Genomic DNA, 24,414 nt, shown 5'->3' with positions numbered 1-24,414 from the left:
TTCCCTGGGATCAGACCCCCCCAACAATTAGCCAGTAAAACTTTGGCCTCAGGGTCTGTTTTCCAGGTAATTCAAGATAAGTCACCATCCTGAATTCCTTTCTTATTTTCACTGTCCACATCCAGTCCAAGTTGTGTCAACTTAACCTTTTCAGCATATTCAAAATCTCTTTTTTCCCAGCTTCTGTTTTCACTGCTGTTATCCTAGTCTAATCTGTGGTTATCTCTTACCTAAATTACTTTGGTAGTCTCATAAATGGTTTCTCTGTGCACATTTTTATACTCTTAACACTTCTATTCTTTTTCCATGGGCATGACCAGTATCTTCAAAATCTAAATCAGTTCATGTCTCACTATTACATAAAACTCCATAGATTCTCCATTACACATGCAATTAAATCCACACCCATAACTATAGCCTATTACGTTCTCTGTGATCATGACTTTGGCCCCTCTCTCTCTGATTTCTTATTTCCCTTCCTCACTCTACTAGTAGCTATTCTGGTTTTATTTCCTTTTCTCAACACATTGTTTGGTCCTGCCTTGGCTCTTGGCCTTTGTCTGGAATGGGGTTTCTCCAGATTTTCAGTTGGCTGACCACTTTTTGTCACTCAAGTCTTAGCTCAAATGCCTTCTTAGAGAGACCTTTATTGATTACTCATTCTTAGTAGCCACTTGGTCACTCCCTGTCACATTCCTCCTTTTTTTTTTTTTTTTTTTATCATGGCACTTATATTTCAACTTAGTTTGTTGTCTTTCTCTCCCTCTCCTCTTCCCACTTGCACACACTCTAGTCTAGAAAGTAAGATCTAGAAGAATAGTAGGGACCTTTTAAATCTTATTGAATGCCGTATCCCCAGTACCTTGAATGCTTCCTGGCCCAGAGTAACTGCCCAGTAAATATTTATTAAATGAATAAGCTGTTAATTATATATCTCATTGAATTTGAAGCTATAGTAAATTAGAAATCTAATTGGGAGCAAAGTAGCTAAACACTCTGACGTTTCTATCTGGTAAATGAGTGTGCTGTCTAACTTATTTGGCTTGGTCACCAGCTGTTCTTTATCTCAGTGTATGATATTATCTCACCCTGCCCTTTTGTAATCCCTGGAACTATTCACTTTGCTTCCTTCCTTGTGCCAGTTCAGTTCCATACTGTTAAGGTTGTCTTTAAACTGGCTGAATCAGACCTTGGTCATTTATTAACCCAGTGACTTTAAACCAAGTTTTTTATCTTTCAGTGCTTCCTATCCAACAGCTGCAGCAGGGCTGTGTCTGTTCAGTCTGTTCCAAACTAAAGTTGAATTAAGAGATAGGCTATAGAAGGCCTGAGGGACCATTGATTTATTAGGTGCCAAGTTTCCTATGATCCCGAAATGGAGGACCTAAGTGGTGGCATCTTTATTTGTAGGCCAAGAGAAGTAAACCGAGAAGAGGAATGAGAAATAGGGTGGGGGAGGAATTCAGTAGGCTGATGATAGTGAAGTAAATGCCCACCATTTCTTACTTTACTTTAGTTGGTGGAAAACACCTCATTTGTTCCTTTAAACTTTGTATGCCTTGTGGGCAACAAAGCATGTTTCATCTAGCAATGCCTCTGCTAGGAGAAACGGTTATGTTTTCAAAGTAAAAGTAGTGAATTGGAGAAGAAAGGATGTTTTCCTTTTTTCTTCAAATCTGTGTTCCTGTGTTTGTACATGTGTGTATATTTGCACGTGTATGCATGCATGCGTGCTTGCCTAATGAAAAAAGGAAACTAGTAATGGTCAGTGTCATCTTGAACCTCTTAGTGCTTTGGGACAACTTAAGTTAAGGTACATAAGCAGCTTTGTGCTGTAGGAATGGGGTAAGTTTTCCTATTTCTCAGCAATAGCACTAGTGGCATTTTGGGCAGGATAGCTCTTTATCGTGTAGCATTGCTCTTTGCCTTGTAGGATAGTAACATTCCTGACCCCCTGCCACTAGTACCTCGAAATCATAGTGGCAACAAAAAATGTCTCCATAAATTTCCATAAATGCCTTCTATGGGGTAACTGTCTCTGGTTGAGATAGAAAATTGGACTGGAAGTAAAAAGGATGATTGCCAGATATGACAAGCTTGTAACAGTGGTTGGGCCAAGTAGATCAGGGGTTGGCAAACCACAACCTGTTTTTATAAATCAAGTTTTATCGGGACACAGCTATGCACATTTGGTTATGGGCTGATTTTAAACTACAGTGGTAGAATTGAGTGGTTGTGACAGACTATCTGGCCCACAAAATCTAAAATATTTGCTATATGTACTTTTGCTATGTCAACCCTTGCTCTAGAGACCAAAGTCCTTCAGCCTTCCTCAAAAGCCACAAAGATTCTTGAGACCTTAAACATCCAAGGTCTTAAGTTTCTTCTGCTATACCTAGAAATTCGAATCTCTTTCAATCCATATTCACCCTCCCTTAGTCTTGGGATTTCTTATAATTTTTATACCTGAAATGATGAGATGAAACAAAATAAGAATTAAGGTATTTGCTACTTTGGTAGGATAGGATAAAATTTGTTTGTACTTCTATTTTTTTTTTTCTGATACATTATTAGCATGCTATCTCCTTTCTCCTCTTTTCTTTTCTTTTTTTTTTTTTTTTTTTTTTTTTTTTTTTTTTTTTGAGACAGAGTCTCACTTTGTTGCCCAGGCTAGAGTGAGTGCCGTGGCGTCAGCCTGGCTCACAGCAACCTCAATCTCCGGGGCTCAGCGATCCTACTGCCTCAGCCTCCCGAGTAGCTGGGACTACAGGCATGCGCCACCATGCCCGGCTAATTTTTTGTATATATATTTTTAGTTGGTCAATTAATTTATTTCTATTTTTGGTAGAGACGGGGTCTCGCTCAGGCTGGTTTCGAACTCCTGACCTTGAGCAATCCGCCCGCCTCGGCCTCCCAAAGTGCTAGGATTACAGGCGTGAGCCACCGCGCCCGGCCTCCTTTCTCCTCTTTTCATGTGTTCCATGCATCTCTCTGCTGCTTTCAAGGACTTCTCTTACAGAAGGTAGGACAAATAAGGTAGAATTTGTGCTGAGAAATGTTCTCGGTGCTATAGAGAATATAAACAAATCTACTTTTTGGTTCCTGAACTCATTAGTGAAGAAAAGACAAAAAATACATGGAAGAATTAGAGAAAAACTAAATGGGGAGACATCATTGGGGTTTTTGAAAAAAGCATTATCTTGTATTTATAAGAGCTAGCTTTAAATCCTAGCTTTTGCAGGATTAATACATGGACTAGTCCTGTAGCGGTTCTCAAACTTTGTTTCTTCATCCATAAAATGAGAATAGGTAATGCCAATCTTATATGCTTTCAGTCCTCAGTGGATTAACTTTTTGTGAAAATAATTCTACATTAACTAATTTTATCAAAAATGCTTTGTAAAACATAAAATGCTTTAGATATATTAATATAAGTGGCACTGTGTGGTTAGTTGAAAGGTACTCACAGCTAGTGGGCTGAAACCACTGGAAGAGGTTTTCATAAAGAATGGAGCATTTTAACTTGGTCTTAGAGGAGAAAAGCCTTTGAATAGATGAAGAAGGGGAGGAAGGCAATGCTAGAGGTGCCTGTGTATGTGCACTAGGGGATCCATCCTAACAAAGGTGTGGTAAAAAAATAAAAGATTGGACAGATAAACTAATGCTGGAAATACATTTGTGACTATTAAGTCTTGCAGAATTAACTCTTATTATGTTTGTTAGAAAATTATGAGTGGAAGAATCATTCTGAATGAATAAGTTAATTTCCCAAAGAAGGTAGAACATGATAAATTTCCAAAATTTTTCATGTTGTGTCTATATCATTTGGAAATATTGTTTTGAGAAACTTGAAATCACCCACAACAAGAAGCATAAACACTTTCTTCTTAGATATAGTTACTGCTTTTAGAAGTTGTCATTAAAGCTTAGTAGCTAATGACACCAAGGGACTAAATTTCTTTGCTGTTGTATATACTTTTGTTAAGAACAATAAAGAAAATAGCTATAAATTAGAAATGGGTATTAAATTATAGTAAATATTAATATTGTTGATTGACGTACTTTTTTCACCATTATCTATTACATATGAACTCATTTATCATGTTTCCCTGAGTGTACCTTACATGGTCATGTTTATAGTAAGTTGTTGGACTTAATTTGCTAATTCTTTAGGATTTTTACATTTATCCTTATAAGGAACTTGAATGTCTTCAGTGATCAGTGGGGTTGATTCTCATTTAGGACAAAGGTATGCTTTATTTTTATTCCTAAATTCTCCAATTATGCTGAAATGCCCAAGACTCTTAAAATTACATGTCTAATTGTGGGATTTAAAATTTTGGATTAGGCAATGGTAGCTATTTTCTGGTCAGGGCCTCTTCTGTATTGTCTCAATCCATCACACAAAGACTGTGGACTACTCCTGGTGTCTGTCTTATTCCTTCAGAAATTATTATGTTAGGTGTGAGATGCTATTGCTGTGTATGTATACGTTGGTAAGCAAAATACCCATCACATTGTATACATACTGCTTTATGTTTTATCAAACACAAAAATAAATACAAAGTTTTAACTTATTCTATAAAGAAAAATAACGGGTGCCAGGAGCCATTATTCACCAGAATAACTTAATGCCTCTCAGGGTTCTCTAGGGATGCAAGTGATTGGGTTCATCCAAGTGAGGGGAAGGAGCCCATCTTTTGTCTTTTGCTTACTTTGTGATTTTATAATATATTTATCATTAAAATAAGGTAGCTTGCTATAGTCATGCTATTTATTTTTTTTTTTAATATTAATTCTAACAATAAGACATGCTGTTTATTTTTAATGTTTTTATTTAGTACAAATAATTCTATGATATTGAATTTAATTCCTGGTGAATTAGAGTTTTTTTTTTTTTTTTTTTTTTTGAGACAGAGTCTCACTTTGTTGTCCAGGCTAGAGTGAGTGCCGTGGCGTCAGCCTAGCTCACAGCAACCTCAAACTCCTGGGCTTGAGTGATCCTTCTGCCTCAGCCTCCCGAGTAGCTGGGACTACAGGCATGCGCTACCATGCCCGGCTAATTTTTTATATATATATCAGTTGGCCAATTAATTTCTTTCTATTTATAGTAGAGACGGGGTCTCGCTCTTGCTCAGGCTGGTTTTGAACTCCTGACCTTGAGCAATCCACCCGCCTCGGCCTCCCAAGAGCTAGGATTACAGGCGTGAGCCACAGCGCCCGGCCTGAATTAGAGTTTTTAATATTTATGTGTATACTAAATGGAACGTGATAAAATACTTTAGGTAATAAAATACTTTAAATTATCCCTGTATCTGAAGTCAAAATAAGGAGATTAAAATTGGGACTTTTTACTTGTTCCAGAAAATTCATTGTCTGGTAGGTATGGTAAGGAATAGACCTGGATAATTGCTTTCAGTACAGTAACACTTAAGAAATATCCTGCAGAAATTGCATCATTACTTGAATTTGCTTTGGAAAATGACCTTTATTCAATGTGTGCCACCTTCATGTAACGTCAGAACTCCTTCCTCCTGTTTCCAGAGTTAATTAATCTGCCCTAAATGGTTTCTTCTTGTCTGTAATAAATTAGAAACTTTTAAAGACATGTTTTTTTGTATAAGTAAACAGTTTAAATTATTACTGAAAATGGAATTTATGACTTAACCAATAAGTGATAGTTACCAAAACTCTGAGCAGTTTAGGGTTTATTTTAAGGTATATTTGTATTTTTTTCCCTCACGTAGTAAAGACATACTGGAACTTGCTAGTCTGAGCTTTATCGCAACAATTCTTCCTGATACAGTTCCCTAAATATGACTATCTTCAGAAAATATTCTATTAGGAAGCATATTTTTTCTCTTTCATTGATTTTGTTTCTTTTTTCTTTCTGAGCCTGTTAAACTAAAGGAAATTAGGTGCTGTATGAGGAATGCTTATTGTAACTGCATGTTATATTGTCTCTGCTTTCTTAAAAATGTTACTCCAGATTCTACAGAGAGATTCAAAATAATTTAGAGATTTTCTTTTGAGTTAATTCCGGAAATTGATTATTGTTTAAAAGTTGGAACTTGATCTAACTATACTACAAATCAGATGGTTTTCAGTCAAATTAGATCTATCTAAAACTACTTTCAGCATCATAATATTTATATGAAATCTTCCACAAAATCAAGGAAGTAAACTAAACTTTTAATTTCAAATATTATATCCTAAGAAAAATCACTTCCAATAACACAATTTAAATAATCAACTAGAAAGTTATTTCTGTCATTAAGCATTTTGGGGCGCAATTCTTATAAATATTATTAGAAAACACAATATAAAGTAAAATGAAAACTTTCAAGTTCTTGACAATATAGTTTTCAATAAAGAAAATAATGGATTTTTTTTCCTTTTTTAATTTTTTTAAAATTTATTTTTTTTAAATAAATTTTTTTAAAATTTATTTTTATTTCAGGATATTATGAGGGTATAAACATTTTGGTTGCATTTTATGTCTTTGCCTCACCCAAGCGAGGGTTACAGGCATGTCCTTTCCCTCTACAATGCTCACCACATCCATTAGTTGTGAGTTTACCCGCCCCAACCCCCTAATCCCTGGAGAATCTTACTACTGGGTGAGCACCATAGTGTTGATCAGTTAGTGCCAGTTTGTGAGTACATGTGGAGCCTATTCTTCTGATCTTGTGATAGACCTCATTTCAGATAATGGGCTCAAGATCTGTCCAGGAAAATATTAGAGGTGCTAGATCACTGTTGTTTCTTATAATTGAGTAAGATTCCATTGTATACATATACCAAATTTTAATAATCCATTCATGAATTGATGGGCACTTGGATTGTTTCCACATCCTTGCAATAGTGAATTGTGCTGCCATAAACATTTGGGTGCAGATGTCTTTATTATAGAATGTCTTGTTTGCTCTTTTGGGTAGATGCCTAATAGTGCTATTGCTCGATGGAATGGTATTTCTATCTCTAGCTCTTTGAGGTATCTCCAGGTTCTTTCCAAATTAGATTGTACTAATTTGCAGTCCCACCAGTAGTGTAAGAGTGTTCCTGTCTCTCCACATCCTCGTTTTGGGGATTTTTTTGATAGAGGCCAATCTCACTGGGGTTAGGTGATATCTCATTGTGATTTTGATTTGTATTTCTCTACTGATGAGAGATGTTGGGCATTTTTTATATGTTTGCTGGCCATTATTCTGTCTTCTTTTGAAAAGTTTTTGTTCATTTCCTTTGCCCATTTATTGATGGGAATAAATAAATGGGATCTGATCAAATTAAAAAGCTTTTGCACAACCAAGGAAACTATCATTAGAGTGAATAGACAGCCTACAGAATGGGAGAAAATATTTGCTCTATACACATCTGATAAAGGGCTGATAACAAGAATCTGTCTAGAACTTAAATCAGCAACAACAAAAAAATCAAACAGCCCCATCCATAAATGGATCTTAATATTAGCTACTGATTTCTTAAAAATGTAGCTGTATAGGGATAGCTTTTAAATTTTTTTGATATTTACGCATAGAATTATGTGTTACAAATAAACAGTAGAAATCCATCATGAGATGACCAGAAAGTGATAATTATTTATGGTTAGTTACATGTTGTTTGACATAGGACACTCATGGTATAGTTATCTAGGAAAAGAGCATTCCAGGTAGAGGGGATAGCGGTACGAAGGCCCTAGGGCAGAAATATGCCTACTGTTTCTAAGAAATAGTAAGGAGGCCAGTATGGCTCGAGCAAGGAAAAAGGGGCCTGACTAAGGATGAGGTTACAGGGAGAGAAGGGAGCCAGATTTTGGAGGGCTTTGTAACTCATGATAAGAACTCTAGCTTTTATTTTGAGTGAGATAGAGAACCACTGGAAGATTTTGCTGCCTGATGACTTCCTCTCTTATGCCCTTGGCAAACCTCTGGCACACTACATTCTCTTCTGTTACCTGACTTACATATCTTCTCTGTTCAGCTCTGTACAGTTGTATCCCCACTGTCTCATTTCTTACTTTCAAATTCCACAGAAGGAAATCTGGTTGACTCAGCTTGGTTGAGCCAGGCCATGAAAATTTTAAATTGCCAACCAGACAGTAGATTGGTTAATCTTTGGTTATATGTTTGTCTTTGGCCCAATCAGCTGTGTTCTGGGTGAAGGATCATGTGGTCTACCCCACACAGGAGGGAGTGTGGTTGGGGCATCTAACGACAGTGATGTCAAGTGTTGTCTCATATATTGTACTTGTAGTCTAGTGCCTTAGAATACCTTGAAATATGATCATCCCCCTTTCATTCTCTGTATCTTCTTTACTCGCCACTTCACCCCCAACACACAAACACCAAAGTGTGAGTAGGAGATGCAGGATTTTTTTCTTTTTATTCATTACTTCATTCATTACTTCATACAATGCATGAATGTCCACAGTATGCCAGTCAACATGTGGACAAAGCAGTGAATGAAGTGAACTAGATAAGAGCCTTGCTCTCATGGAACCTACATTCTCCATCTACACTCTAGATGGAGAGATAGGTAGTAAAGAAGTAAGTAAATTAACAAGAGTTTTGGTAGTTGTTATAAAGAGGGGGCCTTCAGAAGAGATATTTGAGCTGAGACTTGTTTGCCCATTTCATTATCAGTAGCCTTAAATTCTTAAAGCTGGTGGTGCCACACTGAAGGTTATAATTTTGTTTACAATATGTATAACAGTTTCTAGAAATGTTTACTCATTTGTATTGTTTAGAGGTTTTATTTTTTTTTTTTTTTTTTTTTTTGAGACAGAGTCTTGCTTTGTTGCACAGGCTAGAGTGAGTGCCGTAGCATCAGCCTAGCTCACAGCAACCTCAAACTCCTGGGCTCAAGCAATCCTCCTGCCTCAGCCTCCCGAGTAGCTGGGACTACAGGCATGCGCCGCCATGCCCTGCTAATTTTTTTCTATATATATATTAGTTGGCCAATTAATTTCTTTCTATTTATAGTAGAGACGGGGTTTCACTCTTGCTCAGGCTGGTTTCGAACTCCTGACCTCGAGCAATCCGCTAGAGGTTTGTTTTTATTTCTAAGTTTTTGAAGGAAAAAAATTCTGTTTTTTCCTCACAAAGATTTTGAAGATAATTAGTGTTCATGTACATGTTCTCTCATTATTTACATAGTTTAAATTAAAAGTATTCATTTTAAATAGAGCTTTTAAAAGGAGAAAATGAGTGACTCCGTGCGTGTGTGTGTGTGTGTGTGTGTGTGTGTGTGTGTGTGTGTGTGTGTGTATGTTTGAAGAGTAGATGAGGATTGATGATAAGGACATGGGAGGCTACTACTTTATTTGTCTTTCAGTCTAAGAATTTTCCCCATTTTCTATAAGACTAAAAATAAAATTTTTAAATCATAATGATTATTGTTAAACATGTAGGCTAATTACTAGAGGGCTAAACAGGCTACATAGGATTTGTATTTTACATATAATGTTATTGTAATAAAGGGTATTAGTGTCATAATGTCATTAGATTTTTTATTTATTTATTTATTTTTTTTTTTGAGACAGAGTCTCACTTTGTTGTCCAGGCTAGAGTGAGTGCCGTGGCGTCAGCCTAGCTCACAGCAACCTCAAACTCCTGGGCTCAAGCGATCCTCCTGCCTCAGCCTCCCGAGTAGCTGGGACTACAGGCATGCGCCACCATGCCCGGCTAATTTTTTATATATATATCAGTTGGCCAATTAATTTCTTTCTATTTATAGTAGAGACGGGGTCTCGCTCTTGCTCAGGCTGGTTTTGAACTCCTGACCTTGAGCAATCCGCCCGCCTCGGCCTCCCAAGAGCTAGGATTACAGGCGTGAGCCACAGCGCCCGGCCTAGATTTTTTATTTTTTAAGAAACAGCGCTCTTGCTATATTCCCCAGGCTGGACTTGAACTCCTGGATCCAAGTGATCCTCCCACCTCAGCTTCCCGAGTAGCTGGGACTACAGGCATGAGCCACCATGCCCAGCTTGAATTTTTTATTAGAAATTGCTAATTCTAATAACCAAGCTAACTGGGAATTGTAAATTGCATTCCTTATAAATCTGGTAGATCATGTAAATGGACAGTCAGAAGGGGAGTAATATAGACAAGTAAATGTGTTTATTTCTTCTCTCTTTGGTTTTTTTCTTAATTAAAGGAAATCAGTGAGAGTGGTATCTTGAGTTAAACAACTTTCCTTCTAAGATGATCTCATTTCCAGTCAGTTTTATCTCAATATAATGTTATTATTATATTGAGATTATACTTCTAAACAGTTTTTTTCTTCAATAATTATTATTCATGGCCCACTTCCTTCTAAAAGGGAATTGTAGTGGCAAAAAGTCAGTTTTTAGTGTCTAACAATAGAGGATTCATTGACTAAGTTATGCTATAACTGTGCATTGGAATGGTAGTGTTCAGCCTTATGCTATAGAGAGAAGGCATCCCTAACTCAGAGGGAAGGAAGAGAACTGACAGCAGCCAATGAGACTGCATGTCTCCACTATTACTTGCCACTTTGGGGAGCCTGGCTCTAGACAGATAGTTGAGTTTGTCAATAATTCTTCATGGAGAAATAATTTTCAGTGAAGCTCTTAGAGATTCGATTTGTGACTTACGAGAATATTACTGATGTAGGCAGAGCCAGGGAAAGTACACAGCATGGTGGTAGCACATCATAAAAATGAGATGAATAATGCAATAGCATGAGTAATGATATGAAAGGTGTTCATACTGTATTCAGATCATTGGAAGTAGTTCCTAAAATCTGAGTAGTCTTTTACTCAGAGTTAAACATAGTGTTCAAGCAGATGTGTCCCCAGGACTCAGCAGAAGCCTCTGTTAAGAAAAAAAGATATTAACAGTGGTCCAGATAACAGTTCTGACAGATACCTCTGCATATTCAGGTATGATTTGCCTGGAAACAAAAGCTTCCAGCTTTTTGCAGTGAACATTTAACTTACATTTATGTATAGTCTGCTACTATAAAATAACCTTATTCATTGTCACAACCTATGTAATGGCAGTTAAGGCAGGCTTTGTAAAGCTCACTTCCACCACCATGCCTGCTCTCACCCTGCTGCTAGCTGTGGAGTTGGAAAACTTATTCTACGGTGCCATTTGTAAAGTGATACAAGACCTCAGAAATTATATTGCCCATTTGTACTATTTACTAGTAAAGGAACTCAATAGCAAGGTGAAAACAGAGGGAGAGAATGTGCTTTTTTATGTACTTTAACTTTGTGTTTTACCTCAAGTTCTGTCTTTATTTTTTTAGTTCTCTGCTCCCTGCTTAAATAATAATCTGTACAGATCAGCCCACATTTTGGTTTTTATATTTGGTTTGGATCTTTACATATTAGCTAGGAAATTATGTACAAAAACACATATAGGGGAAATGAAATGTCTGGAAAACAAATAATAGGAAGTGATCCAAGAGAAGACAGTACATGATAAGTTTGACTTAATATACTGTGACAGAACCAGGGTTCACAACCCTGGTTTCTTATTAGCATTATCTGGGAAGTTTTAAAAAAATACATATTCCTGGGGATCAGTGGCTCATGCCTGTAATCCTAGCACTCTGGGAGGCCAAAGTGGGAGAATAGCTTGAGGCCAGGAGTTTGAGACCAGCCTGAGCAAGAGTGAGGCCCCATCTCTATAAAAAATAGAAAAATTGGCTAGAGATGGTGGTATGTGCCTATAATCCTAGCTACTCAGGATGCTGAGGCAGGAGAATCACTTGAGCCCAGGAGTTTGAGGTTACAGTGAGCTATGATGACACCACTGTACTCCAGCCTGGGTGACACAGCAAGACTCTGCCTCAATTAAAAAAAAAATGCCTAGGACCCATCACAAAAGTTTCTGTTTTAATTGGTTTAAAGCAGTGACTAGGTGTATGTATGTGTGTGTATGTGTTTGTGTGTGTGCATGAGTATTAACCCTCTCCACAATCTCCCTAGACTATTCTACATGCAGCCAGGAATGAAAACTGGTAGATTATATGTTTTCTGTTTACCTCTAGAAAACAGAAATATCATTGAGGGAAAGGTACAGAGTAGAAAATTTCAATTTATAATGAAGAATATTCTAGTAATTAGAACATTAATGTAATCCATGTACACATATACATGGATTAACCACTTGTGAGAATGCTTTGGAGATGACTGCTTTGCATGTAGGACTTGGTTGTTCCTTAATTTTTAAAAAATGCTGCTGTGCTTCTGCAGATTTGGCATCAAACATGCTAAGCTCAGTTTTGGTCATACTGACTTTGAACCATCTGTGGCACATCCTAGGTGGAGATGTTAGGTGACTAATGGCTCTGGAGCTCAAAAAGAGACTTGACTGGGAGAACATCAGTAAAAGAATAGTAGTGGAAATCATCATCTCCATATTGTTCTTTGTTCATTTCATCCATTTCTTAAAAGCTTACCATATATTATTAGTGATGAACAAAACAGATATAGTTCTTGCCCTTGCAGCCAAAGATTCTTCAGCCCTCATCGACTGAAGAATCTTTACAAAATTACCTGGCAACTTCTTAAACTATCATCTGTGTGAGCTAGATTGCTGTGGCAGGGCTCATGGTTGCAACTGGATTATAAATTTCTCAAGAAAAGTTTTTCCTAATTCATCTAAATGAATGAGAATATATGCAGACACTGAGGTTATGGAAAGAGAAAATCTGGTGGGGATTTCTAAGCCTAGAAAATAAAATCTTAGAGAAGGATCTCTAAGGTCTGTTTTATTTATAATTTGCTTTTTTCTCTTTTGCTGTTTTTTCCTTTCATCTCTTTAATTTTTCCTGCTTTTGTAATACCATTATTATCAGTTCCTGAGTACAGAGATTCTTAATAAACAATTTTTTCCTAGTACCAGATTTTTAAATTTGGTAATGTACTCTCAAAGACTTACTGAAGATATGATATTAATGTAATTTTAACAACTACAGATACCGTGAAGCAATTCAGAAGTGGGATGAAGCATTACAGTTAACCCCAAATGATGCTACCCTGTATGAGATGAAATCACAGGTAATAATTATGAAGAATTTCACTTTCATTATGAAATTGTCACTATGTTTGTTTGGTGAGCAATGATGAACCCAAATGGCATTTACTTCCATTTTCTTTTTCAGATACTATTTATTTGGAAAAAAATACTTCATTATTTATGGCTCTGCCTTACATATAAAATTAGAAATTCATTTGCCTTCACAATGAAGTTTTATTTCAACCTAACTATTATAAGATATGTGCAGAAGGATATCTTTTAAAAAGTCACAGTAATCTCTAAAATAATCAAAAGTGTCTGTTTTCCTTGTGATTTAATTGTGGTAGATTTAGCATTTAGCTCAGTTTGCTTTAAAATGAGGATAGGTTGGTTTCTGGATGAGGCATCTCTAAAAATGGCTTGGTCCTCAGCAAAAGGTCAGAATACATGCAATTTATTAATAGTTTAAAAATAACATTTGTACCTTAAAAATACATTTCTAATATTTTGTGGGAAAGTTTATAAAGAAAACCTCTGAACACTTGGATTAGGTTATCTAAGAGACTTTAAAAGTCTAAAACATATTTTAACATATTTTTGCCAGAGAATGGTTGCAATTCAGTCTTGATCTGCACACCTAACAAGTATTTTTCAAATGATCATCTAAAACATTTGACATGCACTTTTTCAGCTTTGACATTAGTTTGTCAAGGAAAAACCAAAATAAATTATGTCTGATGAATCAAGTGCTATGAGGTCCTTCATTTGGATTCCTTTAGTTTTCAATCTTAAATATGTATATATTAACAGCGTTTGTAGTGAACTGTATGAAGAGTTGTTTAATTTGGAACCTAATAACTATGTTTGTGTCACAAATTTTTTAAAATGATGGTCCCAAATATCACAGATAAAATTCAGAACCCTTACCACGAACTAAAGTGGAGGATGCTAGAACTGTCTGATTTTTATGATTTCTATGGTTTGAAAAGCCTAGTGGTGAGTAGGCCGGTAGAGTGTTTGAATGATTTTTATAGCAGAAAGATTATTCATTAGTGACAGGATTGCTGGTTGAACAAATTAATTTGCCTAGTTTGACAGCAAGTTTTGAGGTTCCCAAAAAACTACATCATAAATAGAGTAAGTAATGGAATTGAAAGTTCATAAGCTCTGACCCACCATGGCTAGAATATGACCACTTGGTTTTGACCAGATGGACAAAGGATTCAATGACTGGGAATGGAATAGTTTATATTTTCATAGTTATTTCAGGAGTGAAAAGAGGACTGTAATTCTTGACCCCGAATGGCAAAGGAGGGGGTAAAAACCACTAAAATGCTGTTTACCAGACTAAAAATATATTTTAAAAAATGAAAAGGGTTGTTTATATATGGTTATCCATCAATACTTTGCTAGTTTATGAATATTACTGACAGGATTTCCCCCCCTTTCTGGCTTATAGGTCCTAATGTCTCTTCATGAAATGTTCCCAGCAGTGCATGCAGCCGAAATGGCTGTTCAGCGAAATCCACATTCGTGGGAGTCTTGGCAAACTTTGGGACGTGCTCAGCTTGGATTGGGAGAGATAATCCTGGTAAGGAAGTCAGGATTATTAGAAAGTTAGGATCATGTTGAAATTTTATTTTGATATGTTTTTGATCACCTGAACCAAAAAGTAAATAGCCATTTATCAAATCTTTGTAAAAAATAAACAGCAAATTACCTCTTAAAGATATTATTAATCCATAAACTTTAAAGTTATTACCAAACATCTTTTTATTATAAACATCAGTTCAGGATCAGAATATTTGTCATCATGGGAATTTAAAAAAAATTGACAAAAAACATTGTCATTTGGTAAACCAAATATAAGTAATGTAATTTAAAAATAGGTAAAGGATCTGAATAGATACTTTGCCAAAGAAGTTATACTAATGCCCAAAAGGCACATGAAAAGATGCTCAACATCATTTACCCATCAGGGAAATGCAAACCAAACCACATAGAGATACTACTTCACATCTCATAGGATGGCTGCCATAAAAAAGATGGACAATATCAAATATTGATGAGGGTGTGGAGAAATTGGAGCCCTCATACATTGCTAGTGGTAATATAAAATGTTACCCAAGAGAAATGAAAACACATCTTCATATAAAAACTTGTACATAAATGTTCATAGCAGCATTATTTATAATGGCCAATAAGTGGAAACAACTCAAATGCCATCAACTGATGAATGGATAAGGCAAAATGTGGTGTATGCACACAGTGGAATATTATTCCGCAATAAAAATAATTGAAGTATTGATACGTGTTACAACATAGATGAACCTTGAAAACAATATGATACATGAAAGCAACCAGACACAAAAAGCTACATATTGCATGATTTCATTTATATGATATAGACAGAATAGGCAAATTTATAGAGATGGCAAGTAAATTAATGGTTGTCTAGGACTAAGGTCTTGGGGAAAAATGGGAATGACTACTAATAGGTATGGGGTTTTCTTGCGGGGTGATGAAATGTTCTAGAATTGATTGTGGTGATGGCAAATATTTAGTAAATATGAATAAATTAACTTTTAATATTTCATTAGGCATTATTTTTATACTATGAGGAGGTATTTATTTTTAACTTTTTCATATTCCTAGGACAGTTTTTTTTTTAAAGAACACATAAGGCACAATGCTCCTGGTACCTTATATGCTAAGCAAATATTTCTGTGCTCAGTCACACTTCCTGATTAATTTACTAATTTCTATCTTTGAACAAAATTAAGTCATCAAGACTTCATCACATTTTTTTTTTTTTTTTTTGTGACAGAGTCTCGCTTTGTTGCCCGGGCTAGAGTGAGTGCCATGGCCTCAGCCTAACTCATAGCAACCTCAATCTCCTGGGTTCAAGCAATCCTCCTGCCTCAGCCTCCCGAGTAGCTGGGACTACAAGCATGTACCACCATGCCTGGCTAATTTTTTCTAGATATATTAGCTGGCCAATTCATTTCTTTCTATTTATAGTAGAGACAGGGTCTCGCTCTTGCTCAGGCTGGTCTCGAACTCCTGAGCTCAAACGATCCGCCCACCTCGGCCTCCCAGAGAGCTAGGATTACAGGCATGAGCCACCGCGCCCGGTCCACATTTTTGATTGTTTGAAGATACCTAATTAAATATACCCCTGAAAGTTTGATAACTTTTTGAAAAATTTAATAAATATTATATTCCAAGCTTTCAATGATTTCCCATTATGTAAACTTCACACTTTTTGGCCTGGCATTCTTGCTGCAATTAAAAAACCCATCTCAAGATCCAAATAGTCCCACTAGGTTTGTGAAAGAAAAAAAAAAATAAAAAGTAGAAGTTAATTTTAATATAAGAAAAAAAAACCCATTTCCTATTTTTCATTCACATTGTACTCTGTTCATACTACTTTATATACCTATCTCTATATATCTATCTCTTTATAATGCTGTCTAAAGGACCTAGGATAGATTGTAAATCTGTAGATTATGTGAAATCCTAAAACTAATGTTTGCATGATGATCTTCTGTCCAGAGAGTAAGTATACTTGGAGAGAACACACAATAGATTTAGACCAGTGATTCTCAACTGGAAGCAGTTTTGCCTCCTAGGGGCTATTTGTCAATGTCTGGAGATATTTTTGTTTGTCACAACTAGGAGAGGGAGCTTTACTGGATCTAGTGGGTATAGGTCAGGGATGTTGCTGAACATTCTACAATAGACAGGACAGCCCTTTCAAAATAAAGGGCATATCCAGTCCAAAATGTCTAGAGTGCCGAGGTTGACCTTAGTCCAGACCGAAGTGGAGTTCTTATAACTAAGCAGTATTATGTAGTGAATAAGAGCATGGACTCTGCAGCCAGACTGCCTGAGTTTGCATCTCAGCTGTGCCACTTCCTAGCTTATACCTTTGGTAACTAATCTCTCTTTCCTTCTGTAAAGTAGGACTGAAAACAATAACCGTACCTACTTTATAGGATTATTGTGAAGATAGATGAATTAACATATGTAAATCTTTAGTGCCTAGAACATAGTAAACACTCAAGAAGTGTTAGCATTGTTAAGATTGAAACTCTTGGCTTCAAAAGTATGCATTCTTGGTACCTTCCTGATTATGAGTTAGCCCAGGAAATCCCTAGGTTTATATATATTTGCTGATCTGCAGAAGCTGAACAGTATATTTGCTTTGTCTTAATACTACTAATACCAGTACTTATATTTTAATAGCTTTGTCCATCAGCATATTGTAAGTCTGTTTCATACTTCCGTAATTTTTTTAAAAAATTAATTTTTTTGTAATTAAAACAAATTTTTAAAAAATTTTTTTGTAATTGCTTTTATAATTTTTTTCATCATAATCATCATCCAGTGGTTAGGGCAAAGCCCTAACTTCTATCCTTAATGTTCTAATACATTAAAAAATACATTAGGATGTGTATGTGTGTGATAAATATGCACATACACATATGTGATTATATTAAACACTAATTTTTAAACACAAAACAAATGAAAAACTATGACCTTTTTTTCCCACAGGCTATTCGAAGTTTTCAAGTGGCTCTTCACATCTATCCAATGAACCCCGAAATATGGAAAGAAGACCTCTCTTGGGCAAGAACGCTCCAGGAACAACAGAAAGTAGCACAGAAGATTAAAAAAAGTGAAGCACCAGCTGAAGTAGCACATTTTTCACCGAAGTCGATTCCAGACTATGACTTTGAAAGTGATGAGATTGTCGCTGTTTGTGCTGCTATTGCTGAAAAACAGAAGACAGTTTCGGCAAATAAAACAATGGTTATTGTGTCTGCTTCTGGGACTGTAGAGACTGTAACCGAGAAGGAAGATGGTGCTACACCACCAGATGGCTCTGTTTTTATCAAAGCCCGATGAAGCAGTGTGCATAATGGAGGAATTGTTTGAATCTTTTTGATTGCCACTTAAAGTTTAGATATAGGGACATTTACTGTGGAGATAGAGGGCAAAACTCCTGTTTGTAAAAAATAAGTTTATCAGATGAGGCATACAAAAACTAAATGGTAGAATTATTAATAGTGTTTGGACTATGTCTTGATAAGTTATGATTTATACTTCTTAAGATTAGAATTCTGAGTAAACTCGCTTTTGATTAATAAACTTAATGTAATCTGAATATATAAGTGAGTATGTTTTAAAGGCAACTTGAAAAGTGTATTCTTAAATAGTGGATAACTTGATGGCAACTTTAAAGACAACTTGAAAAATATATTCTTAAATAGTGAATAACTTGATGGCTAATGTTATTAAAATGTTGGCTCACTTTTGTTTTGTGATAAGGGAAGTGTGTGATATCTTTCCTTCCAAGAAATATACTGTTGTTACTATTCATTCTTTCATTTTTCTTGCTTCATTAGAGTAAGTCTGTCATAAAGCTTTAATATTTTTGACGTTTCATTTTGATTCAAAGGTGTCATTTGGTTATATGTGAAATCTTTGAAAGTTTGGCTGAAAATGCATGCAGATGTGTACATTCTGAACATTTTCTGAAATATCTCTTCTGATTTGTGTTTTGATTTTGACTTTAAAGGTATGACAATAATAGTTTTCTCCTTCAGTATTTGTTAGATGTGTGGAGTATGCAGAATGATTTTTTTCAGTTGTTATAGTAGGTAGAGTAGTCCTTACCACAAGTGAGTCATTTTTAAAATGAATGGCTTTTACAGATAGGTCATGATAAATTGTATTGCTGTATCATCCCAGTCAAAAGCAGTATTTTCTTTTCTTTAATTTTAAAAGCTTAAAAAACCCTGAAGACAGCTTATGTCTTGCTTGTAACTTTCCAGTTGATGATTTGGAATTACTTTTCTAGATAACTTTTTTAGAAATACTTAGTGAAATGAAAAATAATTACAATTTTAAGTAGCTAAATGGTATCTTTCTAAAAATAAAAAAGTTTAAGGATGTTATTAGATGTGTCAATGAGTAAGTAACTGAAACACAAAATACATAGAAACTGGAATGTGATTTGTAGTACAATTCTGTGCTTATGAGAAGACTATGTTAAATATTTTGTTGAAAAGCCACAATCACATTCACAAATCAATAGTGTTGTTGCTAATTTATTTTTATATCTATATATTGTAGTACAGTTATAAAGAACTATGGATACTGTAATTTCTGATACTCAGGAAGATATTATTGGTGGAAAATTAATTTTATCTTTGTTAGAGATGAAAGTAGGCTACTTTATGTTAAGGATCTTACCTAACATGGTTGGAGCATATAAGCAATGGTCTACATTTTTATGAGAATGAGTTTCCAAAATTTTGTTTTATTGCAATGTGTATCTTTTTCTTTTCAGAATTGGAGAAGTCAGCGCTTGCCTTGAAAAGTATATTTTTACCCTAAATTATATCATCAGAAATTTAGCTCTGGTTAAATTAAAGGTCAGTTTCAGAGTGATCCAAAAAAACAAATATTATTTTGTTTAATAAGGAAAATTCTCAAAAGGTAGATAGTTATCTAGAGAAGTGAATACTTAACATTTGATATGTTGTTTTGAGTAATGGATGGTTGTTTTTTGTGTAATTTGTGAATAAATAGTTTTTTCTGCATTTTGGAGACTTTCTTATTTTGTGGTGTTAGCTTTTGAAAAATTAGATTGATCTACTTAATTTCTTATGTGAACATAATATATGTAAAGTACCTTGCATGGTGCCTTGCACAGGAAGTGCTCAGTAAATGCTAGCTATTTCTATGAAGAACTTGAATTAATTTGGAGATATTTAACCTCAATTTCTTCTGACTTTAAGAAAGGAGAACTTTTTTGTAATCCTTTCCTTATTTGAAAGCAAGAGGTCACAACTTCCGATATTATAGGACAGATGGTTATCAGTTGGGGATTATTCTTAGCATTAGGCTGTGCCTCAACCCTCAAAGAAGCAAGACCCAGGATGGTAGTACATGTAGCCACTAAACCCTGTTAAAGAACCTAGTGTTGGCATTGGTGGGCCAGGTTAGTCTCTTCCTTACCCAGATGTAAAGTTGTAAATAGACATAAGGTTGAGGAGAAAAAGTAATAAGAGAGTTATGTGAAGGAAGGCAGCTCATTTCCTCAGGCCCCCAAAAGATGCTTATTTTAGCTAACACTTTGCATGAGGAGAAAAATGTATCTATTATTTTACAAGGATGTGAATACCAATATACAAATGTTGACTAAGCTTAATTATAAATTTTTGTGAATTTGAAGAAAAGTAATTGATGTTTATGATAGTGATATAGTTATTATAAATGTTTAATATATTTCCTGAGATAGCAGTGCTTAGTGTTCAAGTTATATTGAATATAATATTATTTTTGTTTGAAAATTATACAGCATAGACACTCATTAGAACACTACACATTCAGACCATGCCTGATAACCTGAGAATCATATTATTCTATAGGAAACAAGCTCTTTGATTATAGAGTATTTATCTTTGCTAACAAATGCTAACTAAAACATTGAAGAACAGTCATGCAAGTTATAGATCAGAGAACCCAGATCTACGGCAACTGGGGCCTACATGCAAAATTTTATGGACGTGGTTTAAGTATGAAAACATTTTAGATTGGTGCCATATGGTAAAACTATAATGGAGAATTAAAAAATCTTTGTCTCAGAAAGCTAGAGTTTCCATGATTATAACTGAACAGTAGCCTCTTCAGTTTGAAAATTATGCTTTACAAAATGATTTAAAAGCTTGTTTCACTGCCTTTTCCCGCAGTAAGAAAATTATTAATCATTTCTTTTAATTTCCTTGAGTCAGATGCCCTTCTAAATTGACTCTGGACCAGCTATTCTGAGCTGTGATTTCATGACATATGTATCTAAATGAGTTGTGAGTTGGCACAAGAACCATAGTTTCATAATAATTATCTTCAATGAGTATCTTAAAAATGTTTTTTTCTTCCTGAGAGGTTATTATTTAAACTGATGGTATATTTTATAATTGATGGCATTTTTTGAGATTGAGAAAATAAGATTTTTAAACTAATAACAAAATATGGAAATTTGTAAATTACCTCCTTACCAAAGTAAATGAAAATGAAATAAAGGAGGTTATCCCTAATGTCATGTACTTTAGTCACTTGCAATTAAATATGGCCACTTTGGAAGAGAAAGGGTGGCTTTATAGCTAATGTACTATGAATTGTGCCTTAATGTGTGATATATGTGAACTTCACCTGTTGTGTATGTCGAGGTGGAAGAAAGGTTGAGAAATGCTGATGTATATTTTGATGGGAAAGCAGGGGATGGAGATGGCTTCCTTTCATAGAGCTTCTTAGGACATCTGTTAACCAAGGAATCCTGATCTCTCCCTCCCATGTGCCCAGGAAAGGGAGTTTAAGACACAGAACTGGGCATGCTATGCCCTTTCTTCTCTTTCTTTGGATTTGTCATGCCTGCAGAGAACCTTGTGTTATGGTCTCTTGCCAGCCACATTGTATGCCTTGTAGTGAAGGTTCTCTGTCTCTGTCAAGGGAGACCTGTGCTTGTGCAAAACTGCCCATGCCTTGGTGAACAAGTCTTTTGAGTTCTGGTTTTGATATTAGGTGGCCATTGTTGGCACAAACCTAATTTACATCCTCTAACCTACCTTTTTTCAGCAAATCATCTGATAAACTGAAGCTCTCTGTCACGTGGTTCAGAGGTCAGGAAGGGACAATGGGTATTATTTTATGACTCCCTCAAATCCCAACAAAAATTAGAGCAGATTATATTTCAAAGTAAGCATGAGATATTTTTAAGGTGGGAATTCTTTTCTGATTTTAGAATTTTTTTGTCATGGAAATTCTATTGAAAATGAATATTATTAATTATAAGACAACATGTAAAAATTTGTTAAGGATATTAAAAGGTCTACTGACTTGGAATTGTGATAGACTACATTGTTGACTATAGATTTAATTGGAAGGGAAGAATATGAGACTATGATATCCTCTGCCCATCTCTATTAATTTTCTTAAATGAGTATAATTTAGGAAAAAAATGCAAGTATTTTAAGTTTATAGTTTGTAGAGTTTTGATAAATGTGGACATCCACTTCACCACCACTACAAAGATGTAATGTATGTCCATTATCCAAAAGGTTCTCTAAAGCCCTTTTGCAGTCAATGCCCCTCCATCCCAACAGCCATCCTTATTCAACTATCTGTTTGCTTTCGTGGTTATAAATTAGATGTGACTTTTGTAGAATTTCAAATAAATAGACTATACAATATGTATTCTTTTTGTGTCTGACATTTTTTGCCCAGCATGATGCTTTTGAAATCCATCCATGTTGATATTCAACCATGTTATTGTGTATATCAGTAATATGTTCTGTTTTATTGCTGAATAGTAGTCTAACATATGGATAAACCACAATTTGTTTAGCTATCCACCTATTGATGGACATTTAGGTTGTTTCGGGTTTTGACCTATTATGAATAAAGCTGCTATGTACATACATCACAATTCTGTGTGTGGATATATCTTTTCATTTCTCTTGAGTAAATACCTAGGGATGGAATTACTCAGTCTTATAACAAGTATATGTGTAACTTGAAACTGCTGAACTGCTTTCTGAGTATCTGTACTATTTTGCATGCCTACCAGTAATGTACTGAAGAAGTTTCAGTTGCTCAACATTCTTGTCAATGCGTAGTATTGTCAGTCTTTAATTTTAGCCACTTTAGTGGATATATAGTAGTATTTCATTGTGGTTTTAATATGCATTTCCCTAATGATGTTGAATATCCTTTCTTAACCTTATCTGGTATTTGTATAACTTCCTTTGGAAAGTGCCTCTTCAAATATTTTGACCATTTTTTATTTGGGTTATCTCATTATTGAGTTGTAAGAATTTTTCCTTTATACTGGATTAAAGGTCTTTGTGAGATATATGTGTTGTGAATTTTCTTCACCTATTTGTGGCTTGCTTCTTTGTTTTCTTAATAATTTTTAAATAGAAGTTTTTAGTTTTGATGATGTCTAATTTAGAAGGTTTTTTTTCTTTTATGGTTTTGCTTTTTGTATGCTAAGTAATCTGTGCTTACCCCCAAATCACAAAGATTTTCTGTTTTCAGCTAGAAGTTTTATCATTTTAGCTGTTGTGATTAGGTCTGTGATCCTTTTCAAATTAATTTTTATGTATGGTATGAGGTAAATGTCGAAGTTCATTTCTAGTTCTTCAAACACTATTTGCTGAAAAAACTGTCCTTTCCCATTGAAATGCTTTGGCATCGTTGTTGAAAATCAATTCACCATGTATTAGAGGCCCTGTCTGAGCTCTGTATTCTGTTATACTGATTTGTCTATATGTCTATACTGATTTGTCTATATGTCTATTCTTATACCAGTACCACTCTGTCTCGATTACTGTAGCTTTATAGCAAGTTTTCAAAATCAGTGTAATTCCTTCAACTTTGTCTCTTTTGCCCCCAACTGTTTAGCTATTTTTTTTTTTTTTTTTTTTTTTTTTTTTTTTTTTTGAGACAGAGTCTCGCTTTCTTGCCTAGGTTAGAGTGAGTGCCATGGCGTCAGCCTAGCTCACAGCAACCTCAAACTCCTGGGCTTAAGCAATCCTACTGCCTCAGCCTCCCGAGTTGCTGGGACTACAGGCACGAGCCACCATGCCCGGCTAATTTTATATATATATAAGTTGGCCAATTAATTTCTTTCTATTTTTTATAGTAGAGACGAGGTCTCGCTCAGGCTGGTTTTGAACTCCTGACCTTGAGCAATCCGCCCGCCTTGGCCTCCCAGAGTGCTAGGATTACAAGCGTGAGCCACCGCGCCTGGCCTGTTTAGCTATTCTTGGCCTTTCTATATACACTTTAGAATCAATTTGTCTATATCTACATGAAAGCCTGCTGGGATTTTGATTGGGATTGTGTTGAATCTATAGATCAGTTTGGAAAGTATTGCCATCTTACCAGTGTCATGTCTTTTGAATCCATCACTATGGCATAGCTCTCATTGTTTTAGGTTTTCTTTGATTTCTTTTAGTAATGCTTTTTTTTTGAGACAGAGTCTCGCTTTGTTGTCCAGGCTAGAGTGAGTGCCGTGGCATCAGCCTAGCTCACAGCAACCTCAAACTCCTGGGCTCGAGTGATCCTTCTGCCTCAGCCTCCCGGGTAGCTGGGACTACAGGCATGCGCCACCATGCCCGGCTAATTTTTTTTTTTATATATATATATCAGTTGGCCAATTAATTTCTTTCTATTTATAGTAGAGACGGGGTCTCGCTCTTGCTCAGGCTGGTTTTGAACTCCTGACCTTGAGCAATCCGCCCGCCTCGGCCTCCCAAGAGCTAGGATTACAGGCGTGAGCCACAGCGCCCGGCAGTAATGCTTTAGTTTTCAGTTACTCAGTCTTGCCCATATTTTAAGTTCATCCTTA

The 24,414-nt window shown here is 35.5% G+C and overlaps 1 protein-coding gene across 2 annotated transcripts in view; it reads left to right on the top strand.

The window, feature by feature from the left end:
- TTC33 (tetratricopeptide repeat domain 33) overlaps positions 1 to 22,912 on the top strand; it is a 40,984-nt gene extending 18,072 nt beyond the window's left edge. For both annotated transcript variants that reach the window (XM_076007991.1, XM_076007992.1), the window contains exons 3-5: positions 12,952 to 13,033; positions 14,452 to 14,583; positions 17,550 to 22,912. In XM_076007991.1, coding sequence (XP_075864106.1) covers positions 12,952 to 13,033; positions 14,452 to 14,583; positions 17,550 to 17,903 — 568 coding nt within the window. In that variant the 3' untranslated portion in view covers positions 17,904 to 22,912. The remainder of the gene's footprint in view (positions 1 to 12,951; positions 13,034 to 14,451; positions 14,584 to 17,549) is intronic.
- The last annotated feature ends 1,502 nt before the right edge of the window (positions 22,913 to 24,414 follow it).

Source organism: Microcebus murinus, chromosome 11 (assembly GCF_040939455.1).
Source record: "Microcebus murinus isolate Inina chromosome 11, M.murinus_Inina_mat1.0, whole genome shotgun sequence".
Lineage (NCBI taxonomy): Eukaryota > Metazoa > Chordata > Mammalia > Primates > Cheirogaleidae > Microcebus > Microcebus murinus.
Note: the sequence above shows the minus strand (reverse complement) of the source record. Positions and strands in the feature narration are given on the sequence as shown.